The 26,284-nt window shown below is 47.4% G+C and overlaps 1 protein-coding gene across 2 annotated transcripts in view; it reads left to right on the forward strand.

Moving 5' to 3' along the window:
- The window catches only part of CLTA (clathrin light chain A), a 246,552-nt gene that overhangs the window by 95,043 nt on the left and 125,225 nt on the right, over window positions 1–26,284 (forward strand). For both annotated transcript variants that reach the window (XM_033917942.1, XM_033917951.1), the window contains exons 3-4: window positions 153–270; window positions 23,038–23,149. In XM_033917942.1, coding sequence (XP_033773833.1) covers window positions 153–270; window positions 23,038–23,149 — 230 coding nt within the window. The remainder of the gene's footprint in view (window positions 1–152; window positions 271–23,037; window positions 23,150–26,284) is intronic.

Here is a 26,284-nt window from a genome sequence, read left to right on the forward strand (position 1 = left end):
TTGGAAGAATAAAGAATAACCTGATTGTCCAGATGAGTTGAAAGACATCTTTATTTGGTGCACCTTTTTATTGGACAATTCCACTTGTTTTCACTACTTGACTTATAAGAGAACATGTCTATTTTTCTGTTTTTTTTTTTTTTTTTTTTTAGGAAAGCAATGGTCCAACAGATTGCTTTGCAGCTATATCACAGGCAGATCGACTGCAGTCTGAACCAGAGAGTATTCAAAAGTGGCGGGAAGAGCAAAGGGATCGTTTAGAAAAGCTTGGTAAGAAAAACTTGAAGTAAAAGTTTGGTTTGAGATTTTTTTAAAAATCTAAAATTCCTCCTGGGCTTAACAGAGATGAACTGTATACTCTAGTTCTGTTTGTCTCCCTTGCTAACTTGTTTATGGAGCTATTGGAGTGGCAGCAATGAGAGTACATGATGTGTTTGTTTCGTGCCTGTTAAGTGCACATGTCCTCTACTGCAGTGTTCTTCAACATTTTTACACCTATGGACCGACAGAAATAAAATAATTATTTTATGGACCGGCATCGGTCCACGGTCTGGCGGTTAAAGAACACTGCTATAAACTGTCAGCATTGTTTTCATTGATCTGTCATATTGTTTGTGATAAAGTGCTTTTTCACACAGATTTTGTTAATTTCCTTTAGCTTTAGTTATATTCTTATGAATTTAATCTAATCTAATCTAAGCAGGCTCAAGGCAACTTATAGAGAGGGGCAAGGATGGAGGAGGGGAAAGGGAGAAGAGGGGAGATAGGAAGGAGGTGGTGTGCGGAGGGGGAGGATTAAGTGTCAAATAGATGTTTTAAGTTTTTTCCGGAATATGGTGTGATTAGGTTCTGTTCTGGTCATTTCTGTAAGGTCATTCCAAGTTTTTTGTCCTAGAAAGGTGAACATGGAGTAGAAAACATGTTTGTATTGAAGATTTTTTTGTGGAAGGGAGATTTAGAAGTATTCTGTTGAGGGTTCTGTGGGAAATAGACCATGCCTTGGAGAAGAGCTGGATGAAAGGAGCCATGGAGTTTCTGTAAATTATGCGGTGAATAGTGCATGAAATTTTGAAGGTTATTCGTGATAGGATGGGTAGCCAATGCAGTTGCCTGGTAAAGGCTGTAATCGAGTCATATTTTCTCAGCTTGAAGATTAGTCTAACAGCGGTGTTTTGTATGAGTTGCATTTTGTGGATTAGAGTAGTGTTGATTCCCATGTAGATGGAGTTGCAGTAGTCCAGTTGTGGTAGTATCAGTTGTACAATTAAGAAGAAGTGGTGTTGATGAAAGTATGGTCTGATTAATCTTATTTGTCTCAAGGTGTAGAGGGATTTCTTTCGTAGACTGGAGATCTGTGGTTCCATGGTATGTGTGGAGTCCAGTATGCAACCTAGGATTCTGGAGGATTCTTCTACAGGGAGTGTCTTGCCCGATCGAAGAGTGATGCTTGTAGGGTGCCGTCTGTTGAAGTGTGTGGAAGTATAGAACTTTGGTTTTAGTTGTGTTTAATTTTAGTTTAGTTTGGTAGTTGCCCAGATTTGGATTCTTTCAATATTATGTGAGACTTTGTTGGTGATGTCTAGGTGATTGTTGGTTATGGGAATAAGGAGAAAGATGTCATCTGCGTAGGACAATCTGTTTTCGTCTTCAAATTTGATGTTACCAAGAGAGCTCATGAAGAGGTTGAATAGGATGGGGGAGAGTAGGGAGCCCTATGGTATGCCACAGAAGGCCCTCCAGGGGTTGGAGAGCTCTCTGTTCATTTTGACGACGTATTCCTTGTTTTGTAGGAAATCTGAGAACCATCTTAGCACTGTGCTGGTTATGCCAATTTCTGACAGTTTTGTTAGTAACAGGTGGTGGTCTACTGAATCAAAGGCTGCTAAAATGTCAAATAGGAGGAGTATTGCTTGGCATCCTGTACTGAGTTTTTGAGATCAAGGTGAAGAGGAGAAGCTCTGTGCTGTGTTGTTGACGGAATCCAAATTAGGATGGGTAGAGGCATGAGTGTTGTTCAATGTAGGTTGTGAGCTGTTTGCACACCTGGGTCTTGATTTTTGTCAGGATAGGTATGCCAGTGATGGGTCTATAGTTTGAGGCTGAAGTGAGATCTGCCTTTGATTTTGGTATAGGGGTGAGTGCTATTATACCCATTGTTTCTGGCAAGTGTCGTTGGTTTAGGGAGTTATTTAGGAGGCTGGTAATCCAGATGGTGATCTGTTCAGGAACGGTAGTGAGGAGATAAAGAGGGGCAGTTGTCTAAGGGGCTACAGCGCACGGACAATTTGGATAGTAGTTTTTTGGGGTCAGGGATGGAGAGGTTAGAGAATGAAGCCCAGATTTGATCTGCTGTGGTGGGTTCAGTGAGGAGTTGAGATGTGTCAAGAGTGTGTGTCTCGATGGTGAGAGCTTTGGTTACCTCTGAACATTTTTAATTTTGTTGAAAAAGAAGTCTGCTAGTTCTTGAGCTGTGATTTTGCTAACGTGTCCAGTGGATTCCTGTTTGAGTGGGGTTGTGTTGACGCACTAGGAAAAATAGCTTTTTATTATCCAGCGTTTTGGTACCTAATTTGCTGGCATAGTAGTTTTTCTTGGTCTCTGCTATGTTGGGTTTGTATTTGTTTATAGCCTTACGCCATTGTGTTCTGAGTTCTTGTGTGCCACTTTTCCGCCATTTCCTTTCCAGATCTCAGTGATTCGGTAAACCAAGGGGAATTATGATTTTGTTTTGTGTGGATGGAGGAGGGTGAGAGTATTTAAAGTGTTGGTAATGGTTCCAGCTTGTTAGCATAGTTGTAGTGCAATCTGAAGGGGGGGATCAGCTCAATGTGTGGCGGCGGCGAAGAAAGCAAACAGGATGTTGGGCATGATTAAGAATGGGATCACGAGTAGATCGGAAGAAGTCATAATGCCTCTTTACAGAGCAATGGTCAGACCACACTTAGAATACTGTGTCCAACACTGGTCTCCATACCTTAAGAAGGATATAACTTTGCTGGAGAGGGTGCAGAGTAGAGAGCTGAACGGGGATGACGGGAATCCCACGGGTTCCCCCTTTGGGTCACGGGGATCCCATGGGGACGCCCCCTAGGGTCGCGGGGATCCCGTGGGGACGCCTCCAAGGGTCGCGGGGTTCCTGCGGGGTTGGATCGCAATGCACTCGAGCCGCGAGGGTAGTCTCCTTCTCCTTACCTGCCCTGTCGCAGCACACAGCCGAACGGAAATCTTCCCGATGTCAGCGCTGACGTCGGAGGGAGGGCTTAAGCAAAGCCCTCCCTTCCTCCGACGTCAACGCTGACATCAGGAAGACTTCGGTCGGCTGTGTGCGGCAGGGCAGGTAGAGAGAAGGCAATGGCGAACGAAAGAGGGGGGAGGGGGCGGTCCGACCCGGAGAATGTGCACAGCCGGTCAGGTCCCCCGATCGACCGACAATAGGCCGGCCGACAAATCTCCCTGCCCTGTAGCCGCGAATCTAAATTACCTCTTACAGCAGCTTCACTACTCCAGCTGCTGTAAGAAGGTAATTTAGATTCGCGGCTACAGGACAGGGAGATTTGTCCGACCGGGCCTGTTCTGTTGTCCGTCGGGTGCAAAAGCGCCACAAAGGTGGAGGCAGGGAGGGAGGAAAGGTGGAGTGGAGAAGAAAAGACGCTTAAGGGGGGAGAAGGCCGCTGAAAGCACTGGGGAAGACAAAGGGGTGGAAAAGAACGCTGAAAGGACATGGGGTAAATGGGAGGAAGGGGGGGGAAGGACCCTGAAAGCACTGGGGAAGACAAAGGGGTGGAGAATGCCACTGAAAGGACATGGGGAAAACAGGGATGGAGAAGGCCGCTGAAAGGACATGGGGAAGACAGAGGGGGGAGAAGGCCGCTGAAAGGACATGGGGAAGGCAGAGGGGGGAGAAGGATGCTGCCTGACAGGACATGGGGAAGATGGTGGGGGTGAAGGACACTGAAAGGAAATGGGGAAGAGGGAATGGGAAGAAGACGCTGGCAGGGAAGAAGACAGAGGTGCCAGACTATGGGGGGAGCGGAGGGAAAAAGATGGGTGCCAGACCAATTTGGGAGGGGGGAGAAAGGGAGAGGCACAGTAACAGAGCAAATGGAAGACACAGAGAGAAGAGAGGCAGTGGATGGAAGGAATTGAATGAGAACATGAAGAAAGCAGAAACCAGGCAATAAAGGTAGGAAAAAAATTCTTTTTTTTTTTTTGCTTAAGGATAAAGTAGTATATTAGTTGTGTTGATAAAAATTTATAAACATTAGAGGCTCTGGTAGAAACCCGTTTACAAAGTATGTATTCTTCCCAATTAATATTTCCAAATTAATAAAGTCTTTTTGCTTATTTTTAAATGGGTTTCTACCAGAGCCTTTAATTCAGTAGCATAATTAAATGAAATAACTATTTCTGTAGTTTATAGGGACAGGCGGGGACGTAGGGGATTCCTCGCGGGGACGGGCGGGGACGTAGGGGATTCCTCGCGGGGACGGGTGGGGACGGAGGGATTCCTCGCGGGGACGGGTGGGAGTCCTCACGGGGACAGGTGGGGACGGGTGGGATTTCTGTCCCCGCGCAACTCTCTAGTGCAGAGGCGAGCCACGAAACTAGTCAAAGGTTTGGAAAATTTGAGCTACAAAGAACGCCTCAGAAAATTGGGACTATTCACCCTCGAAAAGAGAAGACTGCAAGGGGATTTGATAGAGACTTTTAAAATATTAAAAGGATTTGACAAAATAGACCAGGAAGCAGCGTTACTAACGTTTTCAGATGTGACACGGACAAGAGGTCATAGCCTGAAACTGAGTGGCAGCAGGTTCAGAACAAATGTCAGGAAGTTCTGTTTCACACAGCGAGTGGTGGGCGCTTGGAATGCTCTCCCGGAGGAGGTTGTGACGGAGACTACTGTTCTGGGTTTCAAGCGCAAGTTGGATGCACACCTTCTTGCAAATCATATTGAGGGATAGAAATCCGGGTCTCCAAAAAGGAGTACCTAAATGGGCCTCCGCGTGTGCGGATCGCTGGACTAGATGGACCTAGGTCTGATCCGGTGAAGGCATTTCTTATGTTTTTATGTTCCGGAAGAGGTCTGGTCTTGTCTTTCCAATAACTAGTTTTGAAAGGTCACTTGGGCAGACACAAAACCAGAGACGTGAAGAAAGTACAGAGGTATCTTTATTCAGCATATGCGGGACTCCTGGGCAATAAACTAGCTGCCTCAGAAGTGTCCAAATGAGGAAAAGCAAGTTCTTTTATACCATTCTCATATACATGTCGGGATGCTACAGGGGGGGTTTCTATAGGTTAGCATACCATTGGTCATCTGGGTGTCCTTATGAGCCTATAGTAAATACACAACTTATCTAAGCATTGCAGTTTTGATACAGGTACATTATCACTTTCTTACAGCAGAAACAGAAATGTAGCACGTGATTTCCCAGAAAAGGGTACCAAACTAAGGAAATGAAACTTATCCTAAAATAATGAGCAAGTTAAGGATATGAAACTTATCCTAAAATAAAGAGCAAGGCCCACATTACTACAGGCAAAATAATTCAGGTAAAATCATAATAGAGGTTACTGACCCCTTCAGTTTAACTTCCTTGGTGGCTTTGTTGTTCGGATTTGCTGTTCTGGAATTTAGGTAGTGGTCTGTCCATGGCACCGGAGTCCATTTGACATTGGTAGTAAGATTGGAGGGGCAGTTGCAAGTATGCCAAGGTTATGTTCTTTCTCATCTATGGGGTCCGAAGGTATGACAGTCATTTCGCAATCTTCAATCAGTGTTTTGAGTTTGGAGACATCTTTATTCTCGGTGGATTCGAGAGGGAGGTTGATATCTCCGAGGATGAGCAGTTTGGTGTACTGGCATGCCAGGTTCGTTATTTCAATTATTTTGGGGACAGAACTTGATTGAGAGTGGGAGGTCTGTATATTAGTAGGATTACAATGTTTAGTGTGGAGTTGGGCAAATCTTCGAGTTTGCAAGCATGGTATTCTAGATCTGGGTAGGTTGCTGAGTCTAATTCCATTATATAAGAGCTTTTGTATATTATTGCTAGGCCGCTTCCTTGGGGATTGAAGTATGTTGTATCCTTGAGGGCATAGGTGTGGGATTTCTGGGCTGTCTAGGTCTTTTAGCCATGTTTCCGCTATAAATGAGAGGTCTAGGTTCTTGGTTGTGATTAGGTAATTTAGGAGGAATAATTTGTTTACTACTGATCTTGCATTGATATACATGCAATGGATGGGAGAGGATTTTTTCCTATTATTTGATGCTGTTGATGGAATTGCAGATTGTGATTTCGTGTATGGTTTGATGAAGGGTTGTTTTATCTGTCTTTTGTTGTTGCTGTTTTTGTTCCAAAGTATAGGGATGGCGTTTCAGTGGGTTTCAACGCTCTTTGAAGTGGTGTTGTGGAGGTCTAGGGGTTTTGAACTTTGTTGTTTAGGGCGCCAAAAGAAGTGGGGGTTGTTATTGGAGGGTGTGTAGTGAACTACCACTAGGCTGGAGAGGCAAAGTATAGGGAGAATTTGGGTGAGTGGAAGTTTCATTTTGAGGATTTGAAGATCTTAGGTGGAGCCTAAAAGAGATGGAGAGTCGTATTTTTTTTCTTTTTTTTAAGGGAGAAGGTGCGCCAGGAGTGGGGAGGGAGATAGGTGGGAGCCACCAGATGCTTGAGGTGAAAGAGTTTGAATGAAAGGGGTGATGAGGATTTGTTTGAGGGTTAGATGGTTAGTTTCTCTGGCTGGAGGTCATTGCTCTCAGTCGCTGCGCTTAGGTGCAACGTTGCTCTGAAAAGCAGCGCTCTGCCAGGGATGTCGGGAGGCGGAGTTTGTCTCCTACACCGGCCCAACCAAAATCCCTGCGGCAGAAGGCTGCTGAGGCGCTGGGGCAGCTCCTGTTGGCAGTGGAGCTGTCCCGAAGAGGAAATTTTCAAAGTGTTGCACCGCTAGGGATGTCGGAGGTGGAGCTTGTCTCCCACACCGGCCTGACCAAAATCCCTGCGTCGGAAGGCGGCTGAGGCGCTGGGGCAGCTCCCGTTGGCAGTGGAGCTGTCCCGAAGAGGAGATTTTCAAAGTGTTGCACCGCTAGGGATGTCGGAGGTGGAGCTCTTCTCCCAAACCGTCCCGACCAAAATCCCTGCGGTGGAAGGCTGCTGAGATGCTGGGGCAGCTCCCGTTGGTAGTAGAGCTGTCCTGCTGAGGGACCTCTCTTTGCCCTCACCTTCTACCTCTGACCCCGGAATGCGTGCAAAACCCCCACACCAAGAAGCACACACCTGCCGTAATGCTGCCCGGCGGACAGTTCTGCTTCCGCTTTGCAAATACTGACCCGGTCTAGAGTTGTGTTTCCACACGGAATGGCAGGTTAGTATGTTTTTAGTTTAAAACTATTTTTACAGCTATTTATCTGCCTTGGTGCTCCATTTACAAGAGGTACAGAGCTTTGCAGCTTTCTGTTAGGGTCTTAAAAAAAAAAAAATATATATATATACAGTCAAACCTCGGTTTGCGAGTAATGCGGTTTGCAAGTGTTTTGCAAGACAAGCAAAACATTCTCGCAAATCTTGTCTCGCAAACCGAGCATTGACTCGATTTGCGAGCACTCCCCCTCCCTTGCTTGCGACCCCCCCCAAACAGCATTTAGTCTTACTCCATCTGGCACCGGCACATAGCCCACAGGATGTGCCGGTGAAAGAAGTTCCTGACTCTTGCTTGGGCCTTAAGCATCTACACATGCTCAAGGCCTTCTGGTTCTCGGTCTCCCCAAGATCTCCGAGAGAGCGAGAACCAGAAGGCCTTGAGCATGCACAGATGCTCAAAGCCCAGGCAAGAGGTAGGAAATTCTTGCACTGGCATGTCCTATGGGCTCGTGCCGGTGCCAGATGGGGTAAGGCTGAATGCTGTTCGTGCTGGCGGTGCCGGTTCGCGCGAGGGAGGGGATCAATGCTGGTTCCCGGGGATGGAGCAGCACCGCTGGCCTCGGGTGGTGGGTGGGAGCGTATCAAGCGAGTTTCCCTTACTTCCTATGGGGAAACTAGCTTTGATATACGAGTAAGTTGGTTTATGAGCATGCTTCTGGAACGAATTATGCTCGTAAACCAAGGTTCCACTGTATTTATTATTTTAATTGAAAGATGGTCCCTAAGCCTGTTGGCTACTTTATAATAGTTTTATTTTTTTAGGTGGTTGACAAGGCATTTGGACATCACACTAACCTGAGAGCAAGTGGAAACCTTGATAAGCAAGCTCTCTTCATTTTTTTTTTCACGTTTTCTTCTTCAGCCCTGGTGTTGAGCGTTGTGGTGCTGCTATTTCCAGCAGTGGCTTCCTCCCCTTCCGAGCTCTCAGTACTTGCCTGCAGCAAAGATTCATTTAGGCAGCCTTGGGTTCTTTGAGTTGCGCCCACCTCTGAGGAAAGAGGAAGTTGCATCATCAGACGTGGGCCGGGACTCAGCAAAAACCCCAAGGCTGCCGAAGTGAATCACTGCTGCAGGCAAGTACTGAGTGCTGAGGGGAGGGTAGGAAGCCACTGTTGGAGGCTCTCACCAGCCCTGCACTGACCGGCAGGAAACTTTTGCCCAATCTCACCAGCCCTGCATGGACCGGCAGGAAATTTCTGCAGACCGGCACCGTGGACTGGCACCAGTCTGTGGACTGGCGGTTGAAAAACACTGCTCTACTGTATCCCACTCATCTTGATGCACCTTTCTTTTCAAGCACTCCCTTGCAACTCCTCTCTGCTTCTGTAATGTTATCCCTCTTTGTAGTCCTTGTGTTCCTTTCAGGCTCCCCTGTGTGCTGTGTGTCCTGAAAGTTCAGTGCCTCCTCATAATGTAGGTTCCCCCTTTCCTGCAATTCTACTCCTTTTGTTCTCTTACCCATAGCCTTTTCTGGGCTACCCCTAAGCTTTGTTCTGTTAACATCCACTCTGGATTCTGTGGTCAATCTGAACCTGCAAACCAGGTCTTGCAGAAGTTACGCTCAAAGTTTCTGCACCTCCCATATAGCAGTAGAGTATAGTGCCCTCTTTAGCTTTTTTCTTTTGCAAGCGAACTGTTTCTGATCTGCTCTACTGTATTTCTTTTTTTTCAATGTAAGTTTGATTTTTTTTTTTTTTTTTCTTTTTTCTCAGTGGCTTCATTGCCCTGAGACCCCTTATTTACGGGATCTCTGCTGGGGAATGGAAGCAGATCCCACAGAGTCGAACTGCAGCTTCACAAGGCAAATTTTCAGGTGGACCTGTGGGGTCAGTCTGCTGTGTGTCACCTCAGAGCTCTGGGTCTGTTCCTCCTAGGAGCAGTCCTGTCTTCTGATACCCTCAGAGATTTAAGTGCAGGCTGTGGATAACCTTTGGGGTATCAAGGTGCCAGCTGTGTATTTCCCACCCCCTCACATGTTGAGGTTCCGAGGAAGTGGAGGTCTTGGTCTGGTTCCATCTGACTGGCAGCCTGAAGATTCCGAAGATTGGACTGTTTGGAGAAGTTTCTGAGGCAGAAAATCTTTTCCTTTCAGCTGCAGTGAGTGAAAAGAAAAAGCTGATTGGGAGGCACTACACAGCACTGTGAATACAACCCCATTATTTTCTTTGGAAAAATTGTGTGTGTGGGTCTAAAGTCATTTTGGGGGGTTTCTGAGGGTAGGGTTTGGATCTACCTACCTTTAAAAAACAAAATCCTGTTTCTGCATTTTTAAAATTTGGGGGTGTGACTTTTCTAGCAGTGGCCATCTTGGATTTTAAATTATCTTTTTTTTCTAAGTGGGCATTTCAAAAGGAATGGGAACTGATCTCCTTGGACTAGGGGGTAGGCAATTCCGGTCCCAGGTCTGGTTTTCAGGCTATCTACAATGAATATGTATGAGATGGATTTGCATGCACTTCCTCCTTGAGATGCAAATCTATCTCATGCATATTTATTGTGGATATCCTGAAAACCTAACCTGGCTCCGGCTCTCGAGGACAGGATTTGCCTACCCCTGCCTTGGATGAATGTATGCTGGACATTATATGAGAGGGACACAAAATAGAATTTGTTTGTCTCCCCCTGGATTGTTTTCTTAATTCTCTGACAAGAAAACCAGAAAAGGAGACGAGGGTCTGAGCAATGCTTCAATGACTCAGGCAGAGATGTTCCTTATATATCATCATGCCCAAGAAAGGCACAGGGGACTGGAGACCCATTCTGGATCTCAAGGCATTCAATGCATTTCTAAAGATTCCATGGTTTCACATGGAAACAGCTTGATTGGTCATTTGGCTCTAGAATTTCTGGTGTCTCTGGATTTGATCGACGCCTATCTCCATCTTCCCAGGATACAGGAAATATCTTTGATTCATAACATAAGAACATAAGAAATTCCATCTCCGGATCAGACCTTCGGTCCATCAAGTCCGGCGATCCGCACACGCGGAGGCCCTGCCAGGTGTACACCTGTCGTAATTTATAGTCCACCATATCCTTATATGCCTCTCTTAAGGAGATATGCATCTAGTTTGCTCTTGAAGCCTAGGACGGTCGATTCCGCAATAATCTCATCTGGGAGGGCATTCCAGGTGTCAACCACTCTCTGAGTGAAGCAGAACTTCCTGACATTAGTCCTGAACCTGTCCCCCCTTAGCTTCATTACATGTCCTCTAGTCCGTGTCAAATTGGACAATGTAAATAATCTTCTCTGCTCTATTTTGTCGATTCCTTTCAGTATTTTGAAGGTCTCGATCATATCCCCACGCAGTCTCCTTTTCTCAAGGGAGAACAATCCTAGTGTTATAAGTCTGTCCTCGTATTCCAGTTTCTCCATACCCTTCACCAGTTTTGTTGCTCGTCTCTGCACCCTCTCCAGCAGTTTTATATCCTTCTTTAGGTAGGGAGACCAATGTTGGACGCAGTATTCCAAGTGTGGTCTGACCATTGCCCTATAAAGCGGCATTATAACTTTCTCCGATCTACTCGAGATTCCTTTCTTTATCATGCCCAACATTCTATTTGCCTTCTTTGCCGCTGCCGCGCATTGTGCCGACGGCTTCAGGGTCCTATCTATCAGTACACCCAGGTCCTTTTCTTGTTCACTCTTCCCCAGAGTTGCACCTGACATTGTATACTCGTATTCCTTATTCTTATTGCCTAAATGCATTACCTTGCATTTCTCCACATTGAACTTCATCTGCCATTTCTCCGCCCATGTTTCTAACCGACACAAGTCGCTCTGGAGTTTCTCTCTATCCTCCTGCGATCTGATCGCCCGGCATAGTTTTGTATCGTCTGCAAACTTGATGATCTCACTGGATGTTCCTTCCTCCAGGTCATTGATATAAATATTAAAAAGGATCGGCCCAAGTACCGAGCCCTGGGGTACACCACTAGTCACTTTCTCCCAGTCGGAGAACTTCCCATTTATGCCCACTCTCTGCTTTCGGTTTTCCAGCCATTTGCCTATCCATCTTTGTATATCCCCCTCTATGCCATGGCTTTGTAGTTTCCTGAGAAGTCTTTCGTGTGGAACTTTGTCGAACGCTTTCTGGAAGTCCAAGTATATTATGTCCACCGGCTTCCCACTATCAATTTGCTCGTTCACGGTCTCAAAAAATTCCATATTCTCCAGCAGCATTTCCAGTTTGCTGTTCTTCCTTTTGGACTGATGACTGCTCCCCACACTTTCACCAAAGTCAGGTGGTGGTGGTGGCTGCTCACTCTGAAGAATAGAAGTCCAAGTGCACCCCTATCTGGATGACTGGCTGATCAGGGCCCCATCCCAGCCAGAGTGCAAGCAAGCAGTGTGGACAGTGGTGGCTCTTCTTCAGCACCTAGGCTGGATTGTCAACTTCAGGAAGAGCCAGCTGATGTCTACTTAGACCTTGGAATATCTGGGCATTCAGTACGACACGGCATGGGCCGTGGTTTTCTTCCTGAGCCACGTAAAATAACTCCAGAAACAGATCAGGGATCTCCTGGCATTTCCAACCCCAACTACCTGTCATTGCCTCCAGGTGTTGGATTCTATGATGGCCTCCATGGAAGTTGTTCCCTGGGCCAGGACGCACATGCGACCACTACAGGAGTCCCTTTTGTCTTGGTGGTCCCCTCAGTGTCACTTCCTTCAGATGCCACTCCCCTAGGCGGGAACAGCAAAGAACAGCTTATGCTGGTGACTTCAAGGAGCATCCCTGTCGAAGGGCATGCTCCTTCATATCACGGTGTGGGTGAATCTCATGACCGATGCCAGTCTTTTTAGCTGGGGAGCTCACTGCATGGACTGCTTCATCTAGGGCCAGTGGACCCCCCCCCCTCTGGGTCAAAGAGGTGGTCCATAAATTGCCTACAACTTTGCATCATTTAGCTTGCGTTAAGGACTCTGGAAAAGAATCTAGAAGGAAAAGTGGTAAGAGGTTTTATCCCAGGACAAGCAGGCAGGTATTCTCACTAATGGGTGACGTGATCCAACGGAGCCCCGATGCGGACGCTTCTTTGAAGAAAACTCGAAGTTTCGAGTCACCCGCACCGCGCATGCGCGAGTGCCTTCCCGCCCGATGCACTGGGCGTGTCTCCTCAGTTCTTACTTTTCCGCGGAGCCGAGAAGTCTGTCTTCGACTCTCTGCGCAAAGTTCCTTCGCTTGTGCCTTCTAAGTCCGCGGTTTTGATTTTAATTGATCGTAATCGTTGATTTTCATCGTGTTTTATTGTTTTAAAAAATTTTAAAAAAAATTTCTTCGTACCGTTCGACCGGGCAGGTCACGTGGCCGCAGCCCCGCGGCTTCGATCTTGCGGCGGAGCTTTTTCGGCCTATGTCCCGGCTTATCACCGGTTTTAAAAAGTGTGACAAGTGCCAGTGTGCGATTTCGCTAACGGACCCTCATTGACACTGTGTTCGGTGTCTCGGGCCTGAAAACATCCCGAAATCGTGCTTGCCTTGCTCCACACTCACCGCATGTGCTTTCAAGCGCCGTTGCGTCCTGTGGGAATCGCTCTTCATGGAGTCCTCGACGGAGCCGTCGACCTCAAAGGGACCTGCACCTTCGACATCATCCGCAGCCCCACAGTCTTCCACCTCTGCGGCGCCGAGTCTCATCAAGCCCGCCTCGTTTGTCCCGGCTCAGACTCCAGCGCCTGCTGCGATGCCTTCCTCAACCTCCTCAGGTCAGGTAGCCCAGCAGCCCATTCCCCCAGTCGTATTGAAAGTGCCCAAGGCCTCGAAGTCCAAGCACTCACACGCTGCTCCGAGGGAATGCGAGACCCGCGCAGGTGGTCCCATTTCAGATGCGGATCCATCCTTGCCGGCCTTGTTCCAGACCATGCTACAGAAGCACTTCATCGAGCTCTTTACCACGATGGGGCCTCAGCTTCTCTTCCAAATCCACCCTGGGCACGCGGAGGCTTCCCGCAAGGTCGAGCCGCCTCCAGTGCCTTAGTGGGGAACACACTCTCAACAGGGAGCAGAGTCTCTGCGAGTGTCTGGTCTGGAACAATGCATGCATCGCAAGGAGCAGAGTCTTTTGCCCATGCCACCTTTGGAGCCGATACACTCGATGCAAGGAGCAGAGTCTTTGCGAGTTATTCCGTTGGAGCCGATTCATTCAGTGCATGGAGCAGAGTCTGCAAATGCCTCCTTTGGAACCGATCACCCCGACGGGGTTCGAGCACCTACGGCAGCAACCCCTGCTTCGATCGACTGCTTCCAGCCCTATCCACTACCTGGGGGCCTCAACGAAGCCTGCCTCACCCTGTCCATCGAGGCCAACCTCTCGACACCGATCGAGGCATTCCTCGAGACATTCATCCAGGCACGCCTCGCCTCGGCGGAAACAGGCATACCTGGACTATTCACCTCCACCGATGCCAGAACTCGAGGACACCATGGGATCTTTCTCACCATCTCGATCCCTGTCCCCCAGCGGACCCGGAAACCTCGAGCTCAACGAGCACATCACGAGGCCAGGCAACGGCAGACCAACTGTTCTTCTCCTCATTCCTCCGACAGATGGCTGAGGACATGAACATACCATTGGACACAGGTTCCAAATTCTCAAAGGAATACCTGGAGACTATGCGCCTCCCTCAACCACCCACTGAGTCCCTTAAGCTTCCGTTGCACAAGCTTCTGGACCAGACCTTCGCTCGATGCCTTGAGACACCTTACTCCATCCCTGCTGTCCCGAGTAAACTGGACACCAGGTACCGCACGGTCCATCGCAAAGGGTTCGACAGCTCTCAACTCTCTCATCAGTCCCTGTTGGTGGAGTCATCATTGAAGTGATCCCACCCCTCCCAGGTCTACGCCACCATCCCGCCTAGCAGAGAAGGAAAAACAATGGACCGATTCGGCAGGAGGGTGTACCAGAACTCCATGATGGCCTCGAGAGTTCTGAACTACAATTTCCACTTCACAACATATTTGGAGTTCCTCCTATCAGTATTCCAGAAGTTTATGCCCTACGTGGACACGAGGGCACACTTAGAATACTAGGAAGCGCTGGCCTCGCTATCCCAGCTCTGGGTACAGTTGATGCAGTCCTCGTACGACGCCTTTGAGCTTGCGGCTCGGGCAACAGCGTGCTCAGTGGCCATGCGCCGGCTGGCATGGCTGAGGACCATCGACATGGATCCCAACCTTCAGGACAGGCTCGCAAACGTTCCCTGCGTGGTGTGATATGCAAGGTATACCTGCTAGGGCTGTTCCTAACATAAAGCCCATTGCTAGAGCAGATAGTGCCCATCCAGCTCTGCTAAAACCTCAGAGTAAACTTTTCCTGTGGCCAGTAGGGGGAGTGCTAGTGCCAGACTGCAGGTTTCCCTTCCCCCACATAGTCAGGGAAGGAGAAACAGGATATCCTGCACACCTGAGAGTTTGGGGCGGGGTTCTCATCTGCTTAATCTTAGGTCTGCCCTGCTGGAAGAGGAGAAGGAAAAGGAAATTGGAGCAAGGCAGTCAAAAAGCTCAGGGCTGGGAGCTCTGCCAAGCTGTTCAGTTCCTGAGCCGATGGAACTTGTGGAGGCTGGGGCAGAGTCACCTGAAAGTCCATTTGAAGAGCTCCAAGGTATGGAACTGGATTTGGAGCCGGAGTCTTACCCTGAGTTACCTGCCAGCCTATAGCTCATGGAAGTTTGCTAACCAAAGGCAAGTGTCTAGTGCTGTATAATTGTGGATTACAAATGTCCAGGTTTTCCTGGAAGGACTATTTTTGAACTGGTCAGACCAGGTTGGTTTGCAAGGTGTGTGGGGGTTAGCCTCACGCTATATGTGGTGGGATAGCGGGCCAGTGTTTGGCAAAAGTTCATCACGTGAGGCACACCAACTTGCCCAGCACTGCATAGGCTGGAGGAAACCAGTGCCGTAGCACTGGTTCAGGCTCATTCTGATTAGGAGAGAAATCAGGACTTGTGCTGAACCCATGTCTTAGTCAGACTAAAGAAACTTTATTGTGGGGAACTCTGTCTTAAGTTGAGAAGAACTCTTTTTGGAACATGAAGAGTTAAAGATTCAGATTTTTGAGTTTTGTTGTTTTGACTGTTTTTGGTTTTGAAATTCCCTTGTTGGAGAGAGTATTCAGCACAATAAGACTGAGTTTGCTTCTTTTGAACATTCAGAGACTTACCTGTTTATGGTCATTGTCTGACAGTTTAATTTCTTATTATTTTGTTTTGAGGACTGTTATAAGGCTGAAGTGTGAAGCAACCATTTTGTTTTTGGATATCACGAATTAAATCCAGTCCAGGTTTTGGTTTTCCCTTACTTACCTGTTTGCATTGTGTTTTCTTTTTGGCTAAACCAGACTTATTCTTCCTTGTGTCACCAGCCACAGCACACAAGAGCTAAAAATCCATGTCCCAGCGGCTCGGGACCCATTGCCCTGACCCCGCTGGTGACAGTGGGCACCAACCTCTTCGACAAATCCATCGTGGCGGTGACCAAGAAACTATCGGACCATGAACAATCCTTCCAGTCCATCCTACGTCCGAAGCCCAGGCCTGCGCCTCCTCGCCAGCCTCGCCCGCCGTTGGTATACCAGCGGCGCTACCTTCCCAAACAGGCTCCCCCCAGCAGACAGCCTGTGAAGAGACAGCACCCACAGACACAACAGCATAAGCCTCAGCCACCGGCTGCACCTAAGGCCCCCCAGCCCTTTTGACTGACTCAAAGAGGACATTTCCTCCATCGTCCTCCCTTTCTCAGTAAATCCACCCATCGGAGGTCGCCTCCATCATTTCTACCACCGATGGACGACTATCACCACAGACCTCTGGGTCCTCTCCATCATAAAAGGAGGATACTCCCTTCAGTTCCACCAAGCTCCTCCGGAGCACCCTCCAAGAGAGTATCCTTCCAACTTGACCCAGACTGCCCTTCTTCTTCAGGAAGCTCAGGCCTTGTTACAGCTGGGAGCTGTCGAACCGGTCCCCCAGGACCAACAGAACAAGGGGTTTTACTCCCGATACTTCCTTGTTCCAAAGAAGACGGGCGACCTGCGACCCATCTTGGACCTCAGGATACTCAACAAATATCTGGTCAAAGAAAAGTTTTGCATGCTGACCCTGGCATCACTGTACCCCTTCTTCGAGCAGAATGACTGGTTATGCTCACTGGATCTCAAGGAGGCCTACACTCACATTCCAATTCATCCAGCCTCCCGTCAATATCTCAGATTCAGGGTGGGACACCTTCACCTCCAATACCGAGTGCTACCCTTCGGCCTGTCCTCGTCACCCAGAGTCTTCACCAAATGCCTGGTTGTGGTGGCCGCAGCACTCAGGAGCCATGGTCTCCAGGTGTTTCCTTACCTGGACGATTGGCTCATCCAGGATTCCACGTCTCAGGGAGCTGCTTTCGCGATCCAGAAGACGATTTGGTTACTGCAACATCTGGGATTCGAGATCAACTTCCCCAAATCCCACCTGCAACCGTCAGACTCTTCCCTTCATTGGAGCGATTCTGGATACTACCCAACTCAGAGCGTTCCTCTCGCCCCCACGCAGGGACGCCCTCCTTCATCTCTGCCACTCAGTGTCCTCTCGCACGACCATCTCAGTGAGACATATGATGGTCCTTCTAGGCCACATGGCCTCTACAGTTCACGTGATTCCGCTTGCCAAACTTCACCTCAGGATTCCCCAATGGACCCTGGCGTCCCAGTAGTCCCAGATGTCCGACCCTCTGACTCACCTCATCCGGGTCACTCCTGCTCTACAAAAGTCTCTTCGCTGGTGGATGCTCTCCTCCAATCTATCCAGAGGCTTGTTATTCCACACCCCCCACCACCAGAAAGTCCTCATGACCGACTCGTCGACCTATACCTGGGGGGCCCATCTGGACGGCCTCCGCACCCAGGGTTACTGGACCAGCACGGACCGCCAGTGCCACATCAATATCCTGGAACTCAGGGCAATCTTCAACGCTCTCCAGACCTTTCAACATCTCCTTCGCGACCAGGTTGTCCTCATTCGCACAGACAACCAGGTTGCCATGTACTACGTGAACAAGCAGGGAGGCACGAGATTGGCCTCCCTCTGCCAGGAAGCTCTGAAGGTGTGGGATTGGGCGACTCGCAACAACACCTTCCTCAGAGCGGTCTACATTCAGGGGGCGGACAGTGCCTTAGCAGACAGCCTGAGCCGGCTTTTGCAACCTCATGAGTGGATCCTCAACTCCACGCCCCTGCATCATATCTTCTCTCTATGGGGAACGCCTCAGATAGACCTCTTCGCAGCCCCCCACAACTTCAAACTGCCTCACTTCTGCTCCAGAATCTACACCCCTCAGCGCCTCGAGGCAGATGCATTCCTCCTGGACTGGACGAATCGCTTTCTATATGCGTTTCCTCCATTTCCTCTCATCCAAAAGACTCTAGTCAAGCTGAAGTCAGACCATGCCACCATGATCCTGATTGCTCCACGGTGGCCCAGACAACCTTGGTACTCCCTTCTACTTCAACTCAGCAGCAGGGAGCCATACCTCCTACCAGTCTTTCCATCTCTGCTTACACAGCATCAAGGATCTCTGCTTCACCCCAACCTGCAGTCTCTACACCTGACAGCTCGGTTCCTCTCAACGTAACCCCTCTCCAGTTTTCTCAACCTGTGAGAGATATCCTGGAAGCTTCAAGGAAGCCCGCTACTAGATAATGCTACCACCAAAAGTGGACTAGATTTTCTGCTTGGTGTTTTTCTCATCATCATGAGCCACAACACTCCTCCTTGTCTTTTGTTTTGGATTATCTTTTGCACCTTTCCCATTCTGGTCTCAAGTCTACATTGATACGAGTCCATCTTAGTGCAATTGCTGCTTTCCATCAGCCTCTTCAAGGGAAACCTCTCTGCTCATCCGGTGGTTTCCAGATTCATGAAAGGACTGTTCCATGCCAATCCTCCCCTCAAACCGCCACCGGTGGTTTGGGACCTCAATGTGGTAATTTCTCAACTTATGAAACCTCCATTTGAACCTCTTCACAAGGCTCACCTGAAGTACCTCACTTGGAAAGTGGTGTTTCTCATTGGCCTCACTTCTGCCCGAAGAGTCAGTGAGCTACAAGCCTTGGTTGCGGACCCGCCTTTTACAGTAATCCATCATGATAAGGTGGTACTCCGCACACACCCGAAATTCCTTCCTAAGGTTGTCTCAGAATTTCACCTCAACCATTCCATCATCCTACCAGTGTTCTTCCCGAAGCCACACTCCCACTCTGGAGAATCTGCTCTTCATACTCTGGACTGTAAGCGTGCTTTGGCTTTCTATCTAGAATGCACCAAACCTCACAGATATGCTCCTCAACTTTTCATCTCCTTCGATCCGAATAAGTTGGGACGTCCCGTTTCCAAGCGCACCATCTCCAACTGGATGGCGGCTTGCAATCTCATTCTACTATGCCCAGGCTGGATTGCCCCTTGACAGAAAAATCACAGCCCACATGGTCAGAGCGATGGCAGCTTCTGTAGCCTTCCTCAGATCAACACCGATTGAGGAGATTTGTAAAGCTGCCACTTGGTCCTCGATTCATACCTTCACCTCACACTACTGTCTGGATACCTTCTCCAGACGGGATGGACAGTTTGGCCAAACAGTACTACAAAATTTATTCTCCTAAGTTGCCAACTCTCCCACCATCCCATTCTGGTTAGCTTGGAGGTCACCCATTAGTGAGAATACCTGCCTACTTGTCCTGGGATAAAGCAATGTTACTTACCGTAACAGTTGTTATCCAGGGACAGCAGGCAGCTATTCTCACGTCCCACCCACCTCCCCTGGGTTGGCTTCTCTGCTAGCCAGCTGAACTGAGGAGACACGCCCGGTGCATCGGGTGGGAAGGCACTCGCGCATGCGCGGTGCGGGCGACTCGAAACTTCGAGTTTTCTTCAAAGAAGCGTCCGCATCGGGGCTCCATTGGATCTCGTCACCCATTAGTGAGAATAGCTGCCTGCTGTCCCTGGATAACAACTGTTACGGTAAGTAACATTGCTTTTTCCAAAAACGCCACTGCAGTTGGTATATGTGAACTGGCAGAGGCCCACCAGAAGTGCTCCATTGCATATAGAAGTACAGATGCAATGGCAGAAAGCTCTCTCTGCGGCACGCGTGGCCAGCGTAGAAAATGTGCAAGCAGAATTTCTCTGTCGATAAGCCCTGGACCCAGGAGAGTGGTCCTCTTGCAATGGGTGTTCTGACTCATTGTTAGTTGTTAGGGTAGACCAGTGATGGACATCATGGCTTCAGCCAAGAACTCGAAAGTCAAGTGCTTCTTCAGTCTATGAGCAGAGCTAGGAAGCTTAGGGCTAAACGTGCTAGTTCAGCCCTGGCCAACTCCCATGGTAGGCTGGGTCATCCGCAGGACTGCAACTCATCCAGGCCTTGTGATTTTAGTGGCCCCTGACTGGCCTTGCCATCTGTGGTATGAGGATCTCATCTAAATTCAGCAGGGCAAGGGCCTCAAGCTCCCTCTTCATCATGGTCTTTTGAGCTAGGGTCCTGTTCCTATGAAGAACCTCCAGCGCTTTGGTCTTATAGTATGGCTCTTGAGCACAAGGCCCTGGTTCAGAGAGGCTACTCAGACATCATTTCCATACTTTTGAGGGCAAAAAAGCCATCTACTATGACAACCTGTACCAAGTCTTGGAAGGCTTTTCAACAGTGGTATGCCAGGGACCAGGTGGACCCATTGCGTGCTCCCATTCTGGTAGTTTTAGCGTTCCTGCAAGCTGGTATAGAGAGAGGCCTTGCAGTTTCTTTCCTCAAGGTACAAGTAGCAGGCCTCATGCTTCAAGGCACACAGTGGTTCTGTTTTGCTTATGGCTCATCCGGATGTGACCAGATTTCTCAGGGGGGGCACTCCACTTGAGGCCACCCTTACGACAGCCCTTTCCTATGTGGAATCTTAATATTGTGTTGCGGGGTCTTACGGAAGCTCCTTTTGAGCTGCTTAAGGTTGCATCCCTTCTGGACCTTACGGTTAAGACATTGTTCCTGGTAGTGATTATCTCGGCAAGACCTATTTCTGAATTGCTAGCTCTCTCTTGTGGAGAGCCCTTCCTCAGGATAATGGACATAGGAATATCCCTCCGTACTGGTACTTCCTTTCTTCCAAATGTTGTGTCGGATTTCCAAGCCAATTAGGAAGTTAGTCTTCTCGCTTTCTGACATTCGGCTAAGAGGGATAAAATATTACAGAAATTGGGTGTGAGAAGAGTATTGGTTCACTATTGGAAAGAATGAATGATTTTTGTCTTTCGGCTATCTTTTTTTTTGCTGACTAGTCAGTCCAGATGGGGTAGGCCAGTGTCCAAGGTCTCTTATTACCAGATGGATTTGCATGGCCATTTCCTCAATGTATATCGCCTGTGGAAAGCAGCTGCTGTTGTCTCTTAAATTGCACTTAACCAGGAATGTTGCAGCATCGTGGGCGAAGTCCCAAAGCAGTTCATCCAGATGAGATAAGCAGGGTGACTTCTTGGTCTTCGCTTCATACCTTTACGAGATTTTACAGAGTACATAGAATACATAGAATATGATGGCAGAAAAGGGCCGATGGCCCAACAAGTCTGCCCACTCAAAGAACCCTCCCCCTAAAAGAACCCTCCCCTAAGCATTTCCCCGGAGTGAACCTGCATGTTTATCCCATTGTTTCTTGAAGAGTGAATGTGGCAGCGTGATTGGAATGCCACCTTTGGGGCCTCAGTGTTGAAGGCAAGCTCTTCTGTTCCACCCCATTGTTTTGGTACAACAGTAAACTAGAAAAACTCAGGTGGTTGCCTATTAATTAAATCAAATATATAAACCACCAGTAACCAAAATCCTTTCAGTATCATTTTGGTTACTGCTGGTTTATATATTTGATCCCATTGTTCTGGTACGTCACTTATCGTATATAATCCGGAGTGGATGTAACAGAATGGAAGATTAGGTTCTTACCTTTGGTAATCTTCTTTCTGTTAATCCACGATGCATTCTGTATGGCCTACCCTCTGCCTATTCTGTATGACCTGCTTATATTTCTGCCTTGGATATTTCTCTTTTTAGGCCTAAGAGTCTTCCTGCCATTAGATAGACCATATGGGAGATCATCCTATTTTTTTAAGCGCATTCTTTAGTCTTTGGCTTTTTTCATACCTGTGCTCATTGCACACAGCGGGTTGGTCATTGTTGCTGATATGTTCATGTTAAAGGGAAGAAGAGAAGGATAGGAGGTTGGCTCTTTAGGGAGAAGAGATATGTCTTAAGTTTCTTCTGGAAGTCAAGGTAAGTGGTACTTTAGATATGTTGGCAGTTTGTTCCAAATAAGAGGTCCTTTGCATTAAAACGTAGCCTCAAACATCTTCCGCCAAACTTGTTGAGGTGATGGGAAGGATAGTTTGAAGCATTGCCAATTCTCGTGAACTGGAGTGTGGAACTTTAATATCAGAAGTTAGTCTATTTGAGTTTTCTCCATAGATGGTTTTGTGAACCATGCAGGCTATCTTGAATTGGATTCACTTTTTCAATAGCCGTTGTTCTAATAGCAGACTTGCCCTCTCGTTCCGATTAATTCTGAAAATTAGTCTGGCAGCAGTTGTTTTGTATATGATGGTTTTGTTTCCTTTAGTCACAGCAGATGAATCCAGAGTCCTACCTTTTCTGCTTATTTGGTGTCTCCTTTCTTCTGCAGGGGATAGGACCATCTCTTCCCTCTTTTCTCTTCTCTCCCACTTTCCTCCACCCATGTACATCATCACTTCCCTATCTTTTCTCCCACGTCCCTCTCCTCTTCCCTCCCACTTCCCTCCCCTCCCCTCCCACCAAATACTCTCCCCTTCTGGTTCCAAAGTCCCCCTCACCACAAAAACTACCAGGTCATCACTGGTGTGTCAGTGATCCTCTTGTGCTTCTCTGCACAGTTCCTTTGCTGTATGTAGTCTGTTCAAGCAGAAGCAGGACATTGCTTCAGAGGGGAATGTACTGTGGCAAAAGAACAGTACAGAGGCAACTGTTGGCCATGCTGGAGAACACTGGCTTAGGCACTTCTATCCTCCACTACCCACTCTCCCATCATACTTTTACAGTTCTGGTGCTCAGGAAGTGGATGCCAGTGTGGGGCCTTGAGCATCTGTGCATGCTCAAGACTTGCTGGATTCCCTTGAGAATCCCAGAAGAGGGTGTGAACCAGCAGGCCTTGAACATGCGCAGACGCTCAAGGCCCCTTTCCAGCCCATCATGGAGCATTAGCATCAGCTTCCTGAGCACTAGAACTGTAACTGCGATGTTGGCCTGGGGCAGGGGATTGTAGGTAGTGGAGCATTGGGGGTGTGGTGGGTGGAGGATAACAATCACATGATTTTTGGAGAATAACAATGCCTGTCAGGGGTGGGTGGAGGATAGCAGTGTCGAATATCTGAGGGGGGGAGGGGGAAGATAACAGCATTGGTCATTGGGTGGTGGGTGGGGGGAAGCACCTTCATCAGGAGGAGGCTCATATATAAACCAAAGGCCCTCATTTTTGGACCATTTTTTGTAACCCAAAATCTTGGTTTATATTCAACTGTATATGATACTTGCTGACCATATTGTTTTTCTGTTTTTTAGATGCCAATTCTCGAAAGCAGGAATCTGAATGGAAAGAAAAAGCTAAAAAAGAGTTAGAAGAATGGTATACCAGGCAGGATGAACTGCTACAAAAAACAAAATTAAATAACAGGTAACTTTTTTTTTTTTCTTCCTTTTAATAAGCAAGCAAATTCCATGCAGAACTAATTGAGCCTATGCTCGAGAAAGAAATGTGTATGTGAATCTAAAAATGTATTGATACAAAATAATGCTGATTTCGGTTCATTGTTGGTATTTTTGCTTTGTTATATCCAAAAAATTATCCAAACAATAATAAGTTATAATATTTAATTATGAAATGAACCATTATGCCCGTGTTAATTACCTTGCCAATAGTGAAATCAATGGAAATGGTGTTGCTTAAGAAATAAATGTGCTTAAATGTACTTGAGTTTTATGTGTTTTTATATTGAGATTTTATTCTTTAATTATGCAAAATGATTTCCCAAAATTTTGTACATAGTAGTAGTGAGAGAGCAAATACCACTTGTTTTATTATTTAACAGTATAAAAAGTCATGCAAATGTAATATAAACTGCTTCAAATTTACTGTCTCAACATAATAGACTAATATGACGTAAATGGTAATGAACCCAATACCTCCCTCTTCCCCCAGCTCTCTCTATTGGGAACTTGAGGCAGTGTACTTCCCAAACTTCTAATTAGAGCATAATCAGCCAGTTTTGATACTGAGTCTCAAATTCTCACTGTATGGGAAAGCTGTCTCATTTTGCCATATGGTTCCCACACTTTTTGAAACAGAGGCAGTTGGCTTCAATGTAAAGCTGCTAACTAAATGATCAAGTATACATGGTCCTGCTTGGTCAGCAGTGTCTCATGATCCAGGGTCTTTGTTCCACGCTGCTACTAGTGTCATTCTGGTACCTGTGGGAATACTTGCTACAAACTTGTGTTATGGTTTGACTTCCAGGGGGTCTGACATTCAGCAAACTATATTCTTGATGTTTGGGCAACAGTACTTGGTCCCAATAGGATTGTATTTTAGAACAGAGGTTCTAAACACATGGTGCGCATACCTTAGGGGTATGCAAGCCGCTTGTTTGGGATACACACTGCGCGGGTCTCCTGCCCCCCTTCCTGTTTAATGGCCACTGGGGAACCCATGCCCACTTTCCTGCCCGCCAGCCTCCACCGAAGCCACTGCTGCTAGGGATCCCATGCCCTCATTCCTGCTCCCCTCTGCCGAAGCTTTCCCAAAAGGTTTCCTTACGATATCAGAGCTGACTTCTGGGTAAGCCATGTGCATCTTCTGCCCATGTCCCTGCAACAAGTGCCACTAAAAGCAGGAAGGAGAAGCAGCCCACCTGGAAGGAGGTAACTGGGATCCCCCACTGACCCGTAAGGAGGGAATTAGACCCCTAGGGATCCCCCCCGCTCTGACATCGTAGGGAAGGAATGAGAGAAGGACAGTGAGAGAGAGAGAAGGAGACATGTTGCTGATGGGGGTGGGGGAGAGAGGAAGAAAAGTTGGACTCACAGAGACAGAGAGATGTTGGTTGGGGAAGGGAATAAGGTCTGGAAGAGACAAAGCGTGCAGGAAGCAGAAAGAAATATTGGATGCACAGTCAGAAGGAAGTGTAACCAGAGACTCATAAAATCACCAGACAACAAAGGTAGGAAAAATGATTTTTTTTTTCAATTTAGTGATCGAAATGTGTCCGTTTTGAGAATTTGTCTGCTGTCTGTTTTGCACTATATTTGTCTATTTTTCTATAGTTATTACTGAGGTGACATTGCATAATTTAAAGTCATCTCCCTTGATCTCTGAAAAATCCCCAATGTAAATGATAAACATTTTCTCTGCATACAGTGTGCTTTTTTAAAAAAAATATAAATAAAATAATTTTGTGGCTACCATTATGTACCATATATACTTGAATATACATTGATCCAAATACAAGTCGAGACCCCCATTTTCCCCCCTAAAAGGAGGAAAAATGGTTGACTTGAATATAAGATAGGGGCTTAATATTCAAGTGCCATGCCCTGCCAGATCTGCACCCAGTGTCCTCTCCCTCACGCCTTCCCCTGCCAGTTCTGCACTCAGCCCCCTCCCTGCCAAGTTCTCAGCGTGGGATACACCGCTGGACCACCAGGGAAAAGGTACGCTGGGGAGGGTGTGTGTAAAAAATTGTTACTATCGACCTTTCTAGGCTAACGGCAGGCCTGCAGCAAGTCCGGGAGGGTGTCAGGTGGTCACTGGGTGATGACCCGAATATAGGACTCATTAATTTTTGGGCCATTTTTTTGGCCCAGACATCTCGTCCTATATTCAAGTATATACGCTATTAAGATTATATTGTGTGCATATGAAAAATGAATGGAAGAAATTGCATTACAATTAGTACTATTATGGTGGTGGGTTCTGGGGCGGAGCTTGGGCAGGGTTGATATTTGTTAGACTTAGAGGGTACTCAACATAGAAACATGATGGCAAATAAAGGCCAAATGGCCCATCTAGTCTGCCCATCCGCAGTAACCATTATCTCTCTCTAAGAGATCCCATGTGCCTATTCCAGGCTCTTTTGAATTCAGACACAGTCTCTCCACCACCTCTAAAAGAGTATTTAGAACCAGCGTCTAAAGAGTATTTCGAAGAAATGCATTTGCCGGAACCTCCTGCAGAGTCACTCAAGCTTCCTCTTAACAAGCTTCTGTCTCAAACTTTCAAACAAAACCTCGAGACTCCTTATGCTATACCTGCTGTTCCAGGAAAATTGGAATCGAGGTATAGAACTCTACATTGCAAGGGTTTTGAGAATTCACAGCTATTTCACCAATCCCTCCTTGTGGAATCTTCATTGAAGAGGACCCATCCTTCTAAGGTCTATGCCAAAGTACCTTCTGGAAGAGAGGGTAAGACCATGGACAAGTTTGGCTGTCGCCTTTATCAGAATCTCATGATGGCTTCCAGAGTCCTCAACTATAATTTTATCTTCACGACTTATTTTGATATCCTTCCAGGTTTTACAAAAAACCTTGATCAACATAGACATTTGGAGTTCCAACAAGTCACTGCTACCTTGGCACAACTCAGGTTACATCTTCTCCAGTCATCTTATGATGCCTTTGAACTTTCTTCCAGGGTCACTGCTTTCTCAGTAGTTATGCGCCACCTGGCCTGGCTTCGCACCATTGATATGGACCCCAATCTTCAGGACCATCTGACTAATATTCCTTGTGAGTGCAATGACCTCATTGATGA

Source organism: Geotrypetes seraphini, chromosome 1 (genome assembly GCF_902459505.1).
Source record: "Geotrypetes seraphini chromosome 1, aGeoSer1.1, whole genome shotgun sequence".
In the NCBI taxonomy this organism is placed as follows: Eukaryota; Metazoa; Chordata; class Amphibia; order Gymnophiona; family Dermophiidae; genus Geotrypetes; species Geotrypetes seraphini.